The sequence below is a fragment of the Rhyacophila brunnea genome, unplaced genomic scaffold (genome assembly GCF_057557595.1).
Source record: "Rhyacophila brunnea isolate RB1 unplaced genomic scaffold, BYU_Rbru_1.0 scaffold_8, whole genome shotgun sequence".
Lineage (NCBI taxonomy): Eukaryota > Metazoa > Arthropoda > Insecta > Trichoptera > Rhyacophilidae > Rhyacophila > Rhyacophila brunnea.
Window position 1 is genome coordinate 9,203,363 of NW_028233350.1, and position 15,917 is coordinate 9,219,279.

The 15,917-nt window shown below is 31.4% G+C and overlaps 1 protein-coding gene across 1 annotated transcript in view; it reads right to left on the bottom strand.

Annotated features, from left to right (window-relative positions):
- CARPB (Carbonic anhydrase-related protein B) overlaps positions 1-15,917 on the bottom strand; it is a 442,936-nt gene that overhangs the window by 145,311 nt on the left and 281,708 nt on the right. The window contains exon 3 of the mRNA XM_085958793.1: positions 14,345-14,481. Coding sequence (XP_085814919.1) covers positions 14,345-14,481 — 137 coding nt within the window. The remainder of the gene's footprint in view (positions 1-14,344; positions 14,482-15,917) is intronic.

Below are 15,917 nucleotides of genomic sequence, written 5' to 3' on the forward strand. Positions count from 1 at the left end.
CTAGCGAGCAGCCAGTTTAATTTACTTCCATTCTCTTTGAATAAAGAAACGTCGCATCCACTTCCGGTCTGTGAACGGGCGGGAAAACGACCATTCGTTTATTTCCGTTATGGTTATATTACATTGCAGAATTTGATAATGAAAGATAATTGGTGTATACTAGAGTCATTTAATGACAGAGCAACTAGAAACATGCTGCTTATTTCATTCACTGTATACTACATTGAAAAAATCTATTTTTCTTTTTTATAAATAATTACAAGATATAAAGAACTTTTTATATACAACGTTTTTAAATTTTCTGTTGAACCATATAAACTTGACTTGACTAGCTTAAACGATCAAAAAAAATGTACTTGACATATCATATTGATTTCCATAGTAACGCACGTATATATTAATAATTTAGTTGCTAGGACCCCAGACCCCCTAGCAACCAATTAATAATGGTGTCGAAATAACTTTTCATACAAAACAGAATTAACTGAAAATGAATTCAATTCTACTTAAAGATGGCTAAAAGTAATAAAAAAATGCATTGGCATCGTGTTCTGATATATTCTAAAAGTTTCAAATGTCTAGCTAGTCGGGAAGTTAGTTAAAATCGATTGCAAGATTTATACCGGACAAAGAACCACCGGACAAATAAGAAAAAGAGGTAAGAAAAACGTTGTGAAATTGACACAGCCATACTGGTGTACAGTCGGCATGCACGCGTTTAACAAACGACATTCGATACTCACAGACAACAGTTTTGATCTCCACTTGACTCTTATTTGGCTAAATCTATGAAATAAATAAAACGATCTATGCTTTACAGATCTCGTATGGCGGGAGGTGAGAGGTTTGGCGATGTACCGAAGGACGTGGTGCGACCTTGTACTTACCATAATATGCACCAATGCTGGGGCGTGACAAGGTGAAGTAGGTAAGTAAGTTATAAAAGACTACTTGAAAATGAGAATTCGTTGATGACTTAAATCGTTATTAATTATAATTACATATTTTTATTATAAAAATATAGTTTTCTTATATGGACACATATTTGAGATGAAGGTGTTGGAGATGAAAGACTGGTGGTTGTTGACTGGATTGAGTTCAAGAGTTTATTTACTGGATACATAAGTACAATAACAGCTGTTACGATAGCTTAAATAAAACAAAGTAATACACGGTTAGATGTGCTCAATCCGAGGCACGATGATAGAGAGTACATCTTTCCTCAATTGTGATTTTCTAATTATTGATTTACTCGTAATTGATTAATTATAAAAAATGACTATTAAATAAATTGCGGTAAACTATGTATTATTGGTGTTTATAATAAAAGGGTAATGCGCCAACTGTCGCATTGTTGCAACCTCGCATCGTTTTGTTGACAAGGCTTGGGGTTGTTGACCCTCACCGAAGTATGCCACACTTGCAGAATATGCTGACTGTAGATGAAATACGAGTAATATACGATAATTGGTGTACATAATATAAAAAATGAATAATTACTCATTGTTCTAACGTATTATTTTATTTTATATAAATTAAAAATATTTTAAACTTAAAATCTGTTTTATTTATATTCAATCATGCTTTGGTATGGACTGTGGTCTATACCAAAGTAAGAATGTAGTAAATAGAAAGAAAAAAATATTACAATATACGATAATATTTGTAGTAGTACATAGGTATTACAGTAAATTGTGTAGTAGGTATAGGTATCTACTTTAACAATGCTACAAATTAATATTTATGATTTATGTGCAAATTAATTTATAACACAAAATAATAAGAGTTAAAAATTTGGCAGTTTCAAATATTGTTTTATAAAAATTTAATAATCGCGTTGACTCCATAATAATCTGTATAGTTTATAACACGGCCGACTTCTAATTTTATGTTTATGAAATAGTGTAAACTCTTTTTTATTTTACCGTGTCCGATCCTAATTCAAATTTAAATCCATCTATTTTACATATAATGAACATAAAAAATTATAAATTTAAAGCGTTCATGACATGACATAAAATAAGTGTTAATAATTTTTAAAATAAAAATACAGAGAAATGTGAGTTAATAATACAATACATAATAATAAAATAAGAAAAGAAGTAAACAAAAATAAAAGTAGATGGAAGCACATATGGAGTGAACTTTGATAGACCCTATCTTAAAAACTTATAAAACAACGTCCACCTAAATTCACCCTCACGTCTCCTAATAATAATAATCCTCATTCTAATAAAATCATAATTTTATGGACCTCTACAGGGTAGAGGTTTGTATTAACACATTTTTTTTCCGAGAAATGGATGTTAGCCACTTGCTCAACGTATTGAACACGTTGAAAAACGATATTAGGTATGTGCATTTGTCAGACCAATGATTTGAACGTGGAATCCACGACATTATAAGCCGACGCATTAGCTGCTTGGCCATCGTGGGCCGAAAACTGTTTACTGAATATAGTAATTATATATTGTGATTTTTTTGTAGAAATCATGAGTTAAAATTAGATTGTTTAATTAATTGTAAATAAGATTTTGAATGTATAAAAGGGTCTTAGTCCAAAATGAGAAATTATATCAGTCGAAATATTGTCTACAAAAACATAGTATATATTAAAAATACTGTTGCCCTTTCACTTTACAAACAAACTAAATTATTATAATCCATAAATTAAAATCACATCCTCCGTTGTAATATGGACGTTACTCTTAGCAGGCAGTTACAAATTAATTGCTACTTGAAAAGACGCATGTGAGATTGTTACCCAAATTTGAATATACGTTTATTTGTGCAGGTATAATTTGCGCTTACATCTAAAGCAGCCAAATGCAAAACCTTCACTGGGTAACTAACTGCTTGAAGTAACTGTTCATTTGGTAATCATATGGTGTGTCATATTGTTCAATCAGACCCAAACTTACATCTCTGAAACAACGGTTACTTGATTTACAACTTATACATAAATACACTTTATGTTCAAATAATATGATTCATTTATATATTATATTAAGTTAAGTACAGATATTGATAATAAAGTATTAATTATCCTTCAGAGCCTATTCATCGGTTAAGTCTATTCATAATCAAAACTTGAAATTTATAAAATCAAAAAGCAGACTGACACGGTTAATAAATTTTAGAATGCCTTTATCTGAAAGTGTCTTTTGATCTGCCTCTCAGGTAGGAATGGGACAACTGGGCGTCATGAAAATTGGGCGCCACACTGTCGAATGTAATAATTATTAGACTTTCGTTACGATTTCACACATAAAGTAGACAAGGAATTTTAATCAGTTTCTATCTACTACTTAGTAGTTTTGATTCATTTAAAATTACTCTTTTCTCGTTTTAACTTAAACATATGCACAATTAAATAATTTACGTGTGTATATTTAAATTCTTACCAAATTAAATGATAATATAATTTAAATATAAATAATAATATAAAATATATATTTTAAAAGTAGCTATAATTCACGAACGTCTATTTATTTTTATTCGAATGCTTACCACCCAGTTGCCTCGACGCCAAATCGTCCTAGACCCCTCTCAGGTACCGATAAATTGTAACATTTTCACTGATCATTAGTATCCACTTCTATTTCATATCGTACCATCCCATAACCGAGTTCAACCACCATAATGTGGATCTTTGCTTTCTCATATACTACTTAGAACAGTTCGGTGGAGCTGCACTCGTACTAATCATGGATGTTCTTAAACAATGAAATGCGGCATCTTCCTTTATGATATTTAGCATTGATATTTCTTTAGATACCAAGTTGAGTAATGCTGTACTTTCGGGTCATGGCGGGTTTTGGCCTCCTCCAAAAACTTTCTCCATCCTGGACAATCCAGCGGCAATACTCTCCAGTTGCTTTTACCAAGCATTTTTAAATCTCCCGTGGTGCAGTCCAGCCATCTTAATTTCGGCCTTCCAGGTCTTCTCTTGTCATCGGTGGCCATGTACTTAGCCCGTTTGGCCGGTATATCTTCCGACATTATATGCACGTGGTCGATCTAGTCCAGTCTCTATATTTTCATGTCATGTGATCTTTTTGCCTCCATAATGTGTTTACAGCTCCTCATTATGCCTTGACATCCAAATGCTACTTTCTTGAATTGCCCCAAAGATTCGTATCTTTTTTTAAACATTACAACTAATACTAATGCTAATGCCACTAGTTTAGTTTAACAGTAGTGTTTTTAGTAATAAATATGAAACAATTAGAGGCACCCAGGCTTTGAGAAAATCACATTAGTGCCTTAACACATTGATCGCCAACTAGTTTTACATAAAATAGTTAAAAATGATTATTTGTCTCTAAGGTATTATTTGATAGGTAATGAAAGAATATAATGTTTTTTTTTCATTTTGATGATTTTTTTACGTAAATATTGGTTTTTATGATGTGCCGGCCACATGTGTCCGTCGCGGCGCCAACAAGTTAATTTATTCTATTGCGCCGGGCCGGCCACTTCGCCTATTTAGATTTAGATAGTATAATAAACAGAAAAGGCACAAATACGGAATAAAAGTTTTCAAATCGGGTAGTATAATACCTGGATACACATAAACTGGAAATATACGTATACATACCTTATAATCATTTTTTTTATTCTATTTTTTTATTATTTACATATTTTTTATAACTTACATTTTTATAATCTATTTAATTTTTATTTTTATATCAACAAAAACACATTTAAAATTTAAAAGGAAAACTTTTTTTTTCATTATGTACATTCTTTACATTAGTGAGCCTATATTTTGTGACTGGGAAGACATATTTTCAGGCCAAGTGGCAGTAATATACAGAAGGGCCATGCCGGTCACCGCGTATCGAAAAATGCACTGCGCGCGTGCCCGTCGGCGCTGTAGAACAACTCTACGCAGGTCTTCTTTGCCGGTCACCGGTGACCCCCATGGCCCCCTGAACGTAATCCAATGCCGGTCACCGGTGACCCCCATGGCGATCAACGTGTTAAACACTGCACCACGAGAGTTTTCCTCTCAAAGATATACATATTACTCTCAAACTATTTGCTGAGTACTCAGCATTCTGATCCATACGACAACACCGGATATAGGAGAGCTTTATACAAAGCATCAGAAATAGGTATCATACAAATACTAGATGTTTGTAGACTGAATGGGATTTGAACACAATATATCTAACTTATACTAAACTATAACTTTCATAAACATTTCAACATGATGTATTACTTGTAAAAAGAAAACTATATTCTTAAAATTATAATTCAAGTAAGTTTTATATAAATATTTTTTCATTAAGACATCATGTAATAAAATGAATTCTCAAAAATATATGCACACCAACGTTACTTTGGGAGTATGTTTTAAGCTCACTAAAAAACCTAATAAAACCAGCACATAATAAATTAATTAAAACTCAGCGGTTATTAAAAAAATGTATCCCTTTTATATGGTCAGGCATAATAAAAACGTAATTACAGGAGGGAAGAATATTATCAGTGCGACTTTCTTTTATTATAATTAGTGAATAATTAGTGAACGGGGAGCGTAAAAGTTACGACTATCATAAAATGCAGTCGCGTCGAATAGAAAATTGTATAAAATGATTCTTAGAAAGTGAGCAGTGTATTTTATGAAAAATTCCACATGCGCTTATCATTCTAATTGAAATATATGAACATGCAGAATTTTGAAAACACTTCTGAGAAAATATATTATAACCAATAGAAAAAATCTGTTTTGACAAAAGTAAGACACCAATCGGCTTTTGTATTTTAAATAAAATAATTAGAATGTTCCATTTTTAAATCCTGTGAATTATTCGTTAAATAAAAAAAGTAAATAATTTTAAATATATTTATATTATATTATGTGAACCCTACAAGTAAGTTATAAACTCAAGACTTGTACAAAATGTTATATAAACGATTAAAAAAAATAATCTCCATCAAAATATTTTAAACAAGACAACGTTACGTTGTCTTCTTCTTTGGCCATGTCCACCCCTCAGCGGCGTCTCCAAGAATCCCTATCGATCACCAGTCTTCTTGCATTAGCTGTATACACTCTATAGATAATAGTTAGCTGTCATTCAGGATACCGATATCCAGTTGGCTTGAAAAATAGACAAGTTGAAGTTCTCTTCTGGCGTCCGCAACACGTGGTCGCAGTGCCAGGTGCAATGTCACCTCTTCACACTCAGCGTGAAAAGAGGCTGCTTGGTTTGATGTCGTATCTGATAATTACTCCTAAAGTCCAGCGCACACACAGTGTCCGTTGCAAACATCTGTTCTCAAAGCTCAGTATACGGTTGATCTAAGCTTTCTTAAGTACCCATGATTTGATAATGCAAAGCAATATCGTCAGAATGCAAGCGTCGAATATTCGACGCTAATTGACATGATGCCGCCGTAGAGCTTTTTTAAAGAATCGAGGATTTATTTTATAATAGCTCTAATGTGATGTCTACGCATACTTAAATAATAAATGTCATATAAATGTCGAAGTGATACATAAAATTGACAATTTAACAGCCCAATGACGATAATAGAAATGGTTAATAAATATTATAATATTTATCATCATCATCAACATCTGCTTAAATCTATACACTACTGGATGAAGGCCTCTGCAAACTGATTCCACTTCTCTCGGTCCTATGCGTATCTTAGCCACCTTCCGCAGAACCTAATCATTTCATTGATCCAGCGGCTTGTAGGTCTACCTTACGGACGTATTGTACCATTGGATGACTAGATTTGTCCCTTTTTTGAGCTATGTCTCCAATTTGCCATTTGCCATTTGAGATTTTAGCTAATTATATTACATCGCAAACCCTTGTCTGCGATTTCCTTTCATTCCTCTTTTTGTCGTTTCGCGTTATGCCCAGCATGCATTTCTCCATACAACGTTGTGCTACTCTAAGTTTTTGGATCTCTTTTTTACTTAGGGTCCATGTTTCACATGCATATGTGATTAAAAGAGTATAATATTATGAAAGTACACCGAGTGGTCAAACAACTACTCTTGCTCCCGATTTTAATCATAAACACACGTTAATACTAAAAATTAATGCAGAGCTATTATTTTTTTTATTTTTTATAATTGATTTATTGAGTCATCACACTCCTTTCACAAATCCTAATAATTATAGTAAGGTATTTTTTATGAATAGTAAGTCATAACTTTTTTAGTGTCAACAACCTAGAGAATTGTTTGGCTATCTAGAGAATAATATGATTTTCCCCGCTCAATTAAGGTGAGCAATGCACAAGAGGTCAGACGTTATTTGCGCACTAACGTTGTAAAAAGATGCGGAAAATATTAAATTTTCTCTTCCGAAGGTTATTATTTTTATAATATAATAGTTTTCCCAGAAGAAAACATTCCAGAGAGTCATGCTGGTTAATAATATTATAATTGAATGTCATTTTTATAGAATATAAATTTTCCTTTGATAACAGTAAAAAATACTTATGAAGAGATTAATAGTTGGTTAGTAGAAAAATCATTTTTAAAAATTAATAATATCAATGAACTTTGCGATAAATGAAAATGCAACTATTTACAAAGTAAAATATAAAACGTTATTTGATATTATATAACTTTAACTATGTTTAACTTTAATTTATCGATTTACTTATGTTTTGCTCGTCTAAGTAATTTATTTTCCCTCCAGTACCTGCCACGTCTCTACAGCCATTATGTCAGCGTATACTTTGGATAAACGAAAGTAAGGTGTCTTTCAATATTGTGGTGAGTGTCCCAGGAGAAACTTTTCAAGACCTTAATTATTGGCGTACACTTATAAGGGGAGTAGCTGTTACTTGTTTGCTCAACTGCACCCGTTATTGTTTTATATTCAGACGGTTGTTTTTGTATGTGAGTTGTGATATTAATTGTATGGGAAGTATGCAATGAAAACACGCGTTGGTATTAATATTGTTTTGTCTTTTATTTATATGGCACAATTTTTCAATAGTGGTATCACACGGAAGATAGCATGTAGTTATATTAAACTATGTTTTACGTTTAAAGGTTCATCATGATCCTTTTAACTTGATAATTTGGAAAAGGGCTGAGTGCCATTGTAACCTCTACATATATTGACGGTCTCTAGACAACTATCATTTCCGAGTCGCTATTGTCTATGGTCTAGACATGAGCATAGACAATACCGTGACAGTTGTAGAGTTGGGTAAAACCTCTAAACACTTGAGTGTGCGTGATTTAAATTTTGATTATAACAATCCTCGATGAAGAAAAATATTCTCACTCGCCATAAAATGTAGGTAGATACGAAGTTGCAATGACCGGCTCGTCAAACTGAGGGACGAACCGACTTCAGAATCTCTTCCCTTTTAATCAACATAATTATGGTATATATTTCTAAAGGATGTTATCGGCATCCTGTAATTCGCCACATACGTAAGTCGGAGATTCTATTAGGAGAAAATAACAGAGCTTGGAAGTAAAATCACCGTCTTAGTACTAACAATATAATATTGTAATAATTATTATCAATACTAACATGATATTAGAAGGATGAGTACTGAGATATATGATCTAGAAAGCGATGGGTAATAAAATTTTCAAGTTAAATTTTGTCTTATTCTTAATTTAAATTTCCTTACGATACAACATTGTCATGACATTTCGTTTATTAAATCATGAAAATAATTATTTATGGCCACCTTCCTGATCGTATTATGAGATCCATAATAGGGACATCTCTCCCCCTCGTCTGGGGCGACTTCTGTCTACATCTGCAATACTCGCAACAATTTACATCATCATCCCCCTTCCCTTGTTTTTGTGATCTTGACATTTCCATTTAGCGAGTGGCGCACGCACGCCCCCGAGGCATTCATCGCGAGATTCAAATTTGTATCTTAAACACAAGGCGGGAGCTCACATCTTTAGCCGCTGGCGGTACCCGCGCCCAAATATGGAGGAAATTGCGTACGTTAACGGAGGTGGTTTGGGTATAGACATGGGAAAACATGAGTAGTGATTACACTTTGGAATCGTTACTGGCCAGTCTTGAGACAAAACAAAACACGTATAAGTATATTTTTAATTAAATAAACATGTAGGTATCTACTTCGACGGTGAATAGGTGATGCACGTGAAAGACGGTCGTGGTTGTTCGTGATAATGGAGAAGCGAGAGTTTATTTACGGTTACATATATACAGGGCTACAATCGGTACAATATAATAAATAAAATGATAATACGGTACGATGTGTTTCTACCGAAAATTTATAATCGAATTACCTACCTTTCAATCAATTAATTGTCGTGTGCTATTTATCGACGTACTCACAATCAAAATAATATCTAATAATTATATTTAGGAAACAACTATTATAATTGAGTCAGCTATTTTATATGGAGTTTGCGTCATCGGATATAGCTGAATATAAGAAAAACGTATATGCGGAAATTATCATGGCAGTCAGCTATTTACTGAGTTTTCCATAATTGGACCATGTTTAATATTGCCGATCAATATGCTGACACGGATTGAGTTGTTTATCCCCATATACATAATGGTATATTAAAAAAAATCATTTAACATGGAAGTGTGGAAGAGATGTGACAGGAGTACAGGAAGGTAATCGATTGACTATATATTTTTCCGACGTATACACAATATGCACTCTATTTATTATTCCTACTGGATACTAAGTCTTCCCATAGAAAACTCACTTGCGATTGGTGATGGCAATTGAGAGAAAATAACTCTTCAACCAAATATTTTTAACTATGATACACTTATTCTACTTGGTGGGAAGTTGATAAGTTATTAAGCTATTATTTACTATACTCTATGTACCTTAACTTAGTAAATATATTATTTTTAATCATACTGTTTTATTTTATATTATTTTTTATGTCATGATATCACGATTTGTTAATTTCTTATCATGTTTAAATCTGAAATTTACGATTTATTTGTAGTATTCACTCATGCAAAATAATGGTATAATAATAAATAAGACTAGTCTTGATTGGCAACATAAATGAAAGAAAAGGAAGGCAGAAACACCCGAATGCTGGAAATTTAAAAGAGACAGAATTGGATAGGATATGCATTGATGTTGATACATATGGCAGGAATTTTGAGCAGAATTAGAATTACTACTATCTTTAGTATTGAAGAAATGACCGATGTGTAGTTTAATAAATACTGCATAATTAACAAACTTCATACAAATTCTGTTAAGGTATAATAATTCTCTATATATTTTATAAAATACTTTAATTCCCATATAAGTCCATAAGTACAATTCATTTTTCTACCACGAAATAAATAAGAAAAACTAAGAATAAAAAATATTGATTAAATTAAAAATTTTATTGAACGATACATTTAATGTACATCGAATTATATATTTAATATGTTTATTTAAAAATACCTTTTATTTTATAATATCTTAGGTATTATATTGTGACCATCTCTATTTTTTCTAATGTTCTACTTGTATGGAGATAAATAAGCTGAACATTTTACGAACAAGGGTGGTTCACACGTATGGCCGCAAAAACGAATCAAGGTTCTTAAAAAAGGTAAAAACATTGTTAAAAAATCCCATGATTCAGTTTTTATGGTTTGCAGCGAACCCATATAAAAATAATTAGAAAAACAATATCTCGAAAAATAAATAGATCCTTATCTTCTAACTTAGTTTCCATAGTAAAAATAAATTGCATACTTCCAAAATTTGAGACAACAATTACTTAATTATTAAATTCCGGTATATCCAATTTTATGTTGTTCACAATATTTTTATAACACCAACTCTTTATGCTTGAAACAAAAAAACCGTTGTTTTAGAAAAATGTTAAAATAAGACTGTATCGGTATATTATTATATAAATAGACGCATCATAATTTATTACTTAAGTACATATTACTATTGTATTGATTATTATTTATATGTACCTAATATTACAACGAATTGGTTGTTTTGCACATTATACATAATATTATGTAATAGTATAACATATAGCTATTCAGTATGCTTTATAACATCCCTTATTACGAAAGCTAGCAAACATCAAAAGCTGTTAACTTGTGTAGAAGATTACATCCGAGTTAAAGCGATTGTTTTGTTAACGCATCAAGCAAACAAGGGTACAAAACGAACAGATCGAATCACGCACGGATTGTGAATCCAAAAAATGATAACATTTTTCACCCGCATTGGGAGCAGCCACTGAACTTTTAATAGGCATTATATTATAATGTATTTTATTTATGCATGAAAAGGGTCATCAATGAGTGAATGTTGTAGTTTAAATATTATTATATTGGAGGTAAATATATTATTGTATTTGTAAACAATATAATATTATGAATGGATATAAATGGTCGCATTTTAGGCAAATTTCACTATCTGGAGAATTCTCCTATAAAATAACTATTAACTTATAACTAACTATTTAACTATAATTTACACAAATAGTCCACTAAAATATTAATTTGTAAATTTCGTACCCATGTTTTACTATGACATTAAGATGATGAGGGAATAGGAGACAAAAGATGATGGAATGATATTTATTATTATAATGACCTTTCATATTATGATAAAAGTAAAATTTTAATCCATTTATATTATTATGCATATAATATACACAGTTATAAATTAGGTTTGTATATAAAATTTGTTTTGTTTATATTAAAAACTCCCCAAGGCAGTGTTTGGCTTAAGAGCGTACTTCAGTGAAACGGCAAATTTAATAATTTTCAACAGTAGATGCGATGAAATTTCTCACTAGTCGCCGATCAGAGACCGTCCGGAGGTGTCCGCACGTCGATTTGTTTTGACATGGTGTACTATTATTATTAGTAATATAACAATAAACATATCATTAAATGGACGCATGTTTGGATTTTTATGACAAATTATATTTCGTTCGGCACGCGTCATTTGCACAATCCGCGCATCGCCTAGCCACGATCTTTTTAGACCATACCTCAACTGAAGTATAGCCCTAATATTTGAAATACAATCTACTGATAGTAATTATTTTGTTGGAAATCATTAGGTACGAAGGTGCGAATATAATATACACAAAATCATTGTTTTTACATGAATAATTTAAAAATACAAAAAAGTTTTTCATTACTTCACATTGACTGCTGACTAAATAATTACTTTTTAATTACCACATTTAAATAGCATGCTAATTATATCGAATGGCCACCTAATTGTTACGCCCTGGGCGCGTCTATGTATATTTATAGAGCATGTATGAAAATCTACAAATAACAATAAACTATATTAAATGAGTTAATTTACTAATAATATTATATCTCTATTATCCTTATATGCGTGTGAAACATGGACCCTAAGTAAAAGAGAGATCCAGAAACTAAGAGTAGCACAACGTGGTATGGAGAAGTGCAATCGTTGGAAAAATCTAGTCATCCAGTAGTATTCAAGAAGTAAAAAACGTCGGCAAGGTAGACCTAGAGGTCGCTGGATCAATGAAATGATAAAGTTCTGCGAAAGTACGTGGCAACGCAATGCAAAGGACCGAGTAGTGGAAACAGCTTGAAGAGGCCTTCATCCAGTAGTGGATAGATTCAGGCTGATGATGATGATGATGATCCTTATATTGCGATAAAACTAAAAAATAATGTTTTTTTCATGTAAGCTACATTTAACGATAATAAAGTGACAAAAAGTGAATAGGGATAATAATAAAAATATAATTTTCGCTTATACCTTCAACATGTTTATTTGAAGTAGGTAATTAATTTGTTTTAATTTACTTGATAAAATTGAAATTGAATATTCTTCAATAAATAGTATCTCGTACAATTTTAAAGTGGTGATTTTCCTTATTACCATGATTGAATGCGAAGTATAATATTGAAATGTTAGTGATTTTAGCGATCATTGCATGAAATTTTAATTTAAAATTTTCCCTGCCAAAATTCAATCAATGTTATCAAAATGGCAGTGATCTTACTTATATCGCACACGATTCTACATTTTGTGCATTTAACATGAATATTGGCTGAAGTATTGCAATTCGATGATCGCATTCAACCGAATTGAATATTGTGTACATTCAATAAATTGGCAGTGATGGTCGCATAGCAGGTACATCCAATGTAATACAACAGCTCGTCGGATCGTTTTGATTTTGAAACAATCATTTTATTATTATTATTATATATTTATTTTAATTCAGAAGTCACATTCAACAAATAACAAAACAAAAAACTTCGGAAACAAAAATGTATTATTTCTTTCGTATATTTTTTAAAAACAATATCTGGTTAGAATATTCGAAAATATATTTTTTTATTAGTAGGTATATAAAAATATTTTAGATTTTTTTTACCTAAAATATAATATACACATAAGAAGAAAATGATGCCAAAATTTTACAAAAATAGAAATGCCGTTCTAATTTCTAGAGCCTGCAAATGCAGTGGAAAGGTGGCATAACCAAAAATTCAACTACAATTCTTGCTTACGATAATCATCTAAAACCCTCACATAAAATAATTTATGTTTTGATTCCCATTAAAGTCATCAGCTATTAATTTATTAAATATTCGTTACAATTTTTGATTCAATGAAGAATTATATGTACACAGTAACGCAGTGAAGTAATAAATATATTATATTATAATATAAAACGCAAAGTGTTCAATCAGTGTGTGCTTTCCGTGATCACATATGCGTGTGAAACATGGACCCTAAGTAAAAGAGAGATCCAGAAACTAAGAGTAGCACAACGTGGTATGGAGAGGTGTATGGTGGGCATAACGCGAAAGGACAAAATGGGGAATGAGTGGATAAGGAAGCAGACAAGGGTTTGCGATGTAATAGAGTTTATTAAAAGCCTTAAATGGAGATGAGCTGGACACATAGCTCGAAGAAAGATAATCGTTGGACAAATCTAGTAATCCAGTGGTATCCAAGAAGTACAAAACGTCCGCAAGGTAGACCTAGAGGCCGCTGGATCGATGAAATGATAAAGTTCTGCGGAAGTACGTGGCAACGCAATGCACAGGACCGAGTAGTGGAAGCAGCTTGAAGAGACCTTTATCCAGCAGTGGATAGATTCAGGCTGATGATGATGCTTGATGATGATACGAGTAATATAGTGGGATAAAAAATAATATTCTACAAATTTAAGAAAGTAAACCGAGTAAACTAAATATATTACATAAAAATCTTACACTTATTGGAGGGACCAAGATTAGCAAGACTGCTAGAATTTTAAATAATTATTTACTATAGTTATAATCTATATTTGTCAAAATTATATAGCATTTAATTTGTTAAGATATGCAGTAAATAATTGTCAACTTACCCTATGCTTGTCTATATGGACTAGTCTCAGATTTGGATCGAAGAGCAGTTTTGCCGGGTCCAAGTTGACCGGCGATTGTCTTCTCCCTTTATTGCATAGGCTCCACTCCGGGTTGATCAAGCCCCAAAAGGCTGGACCTATAAGTAAACAGAAAGAAAGGCAATCAATTAATATGTTATGTAGAGGTGATTGGTTAAGCGCCCACAAACATACACAGGTATTTTCTATTGTGCACACACCATGTTATTATTATCATGTCATTTATACTAATAAAAAATATTTTATTGGGGCATTGAGTCAAAGTGATAATTTTGTATTGTCGCTATCTCCGAATGAGTTTTCAATATATTAATATACAATAAATTTAATAAATCAATCTTATTTTTGAATTAAGAAGTTCTAATAATATTGTATTTAAATATATTGTCATGGTTTCAATAATAGCTTTCCTCTTAAATTTTTAATTATAAATATAATGATGTAGGTAAGGCTTTATATCATTTGGTTATATCCCTTTTAACTTGCAGTGTACGAAACCGGTCCTGATCATAGTAATATAGTACTTTTTTTTGTGGTTTAATTATTAAAATGCTTTTCCATCAATAATTATTGATAGTTAATTCCATTAAACTAATTAGGAAAAAACGCGCGTGTCTACTTAGTTCATTTAATTTTCTCTGTAATAGTAAGTGTTCGAATAAATTTACAAAAATATTATGTATTAAAATACAATACATTATAAATTGTATTATTTAAGAACTAGTCTACTTCAAGTATTATTCAAATATTTCTGGAAGTTTGTACTACATAAGTAGCTGCTTAATTTTAATTAGCAAATGCAAGGTATTTTAAAATTGACATTACATTTTAAATTAAGATATAACATTGTTAATATCGTAATTTAAAATCACAATACATTGAACCTTTGAATTTAGAATAAAAAATTTCGTCGTGAATAGTAAAAACATTAGTTTTAGAAACAACTAAGTAAACCGTTCGAAATACGACGATTATGTAAAACCATTTTTTGTAAATTTATTTATTTTTCTTCCAATACGTATATTTCTGATGTATTGGAAAAATTATGTATATTCCATAAAAATATTATACGATGGCTGAGCAGCTTATGCGTTGGTTTATAGTGTCGTGGGTCCCAGGTTCGAATCTTGAGTCTAGCAAATACATAATATATTGTTTATCAATTTGTGTTTGAAGTCAGTTTATGGACCTGTGAGGTTGATCAAGTCTGACAACTCTGACATTCTTGGTGGTGTTGGCTTGTATGTCTCTGATAATGTTCATATGAATCGAGAGCATTCGTTATTAATTTGTTCTCCTAAGGTGCAGAACTTACTTGCCATTAGTAATACCAATTGGGAGGGCAATAACCATATTTAATCAAATCGCAACGAATATTGATATATTTCACTTACGTGAGAGTGAGTTTAGGTGGAAATTGTTTTATTAGTTTTCAAGATAGAGTTTATCAACGTAATTCATTCTGTGTGCTTCTATGTACTTTTATTTTTATTATTTTATTTGTCATTTTATTACTTATTGTATTATTGACTAA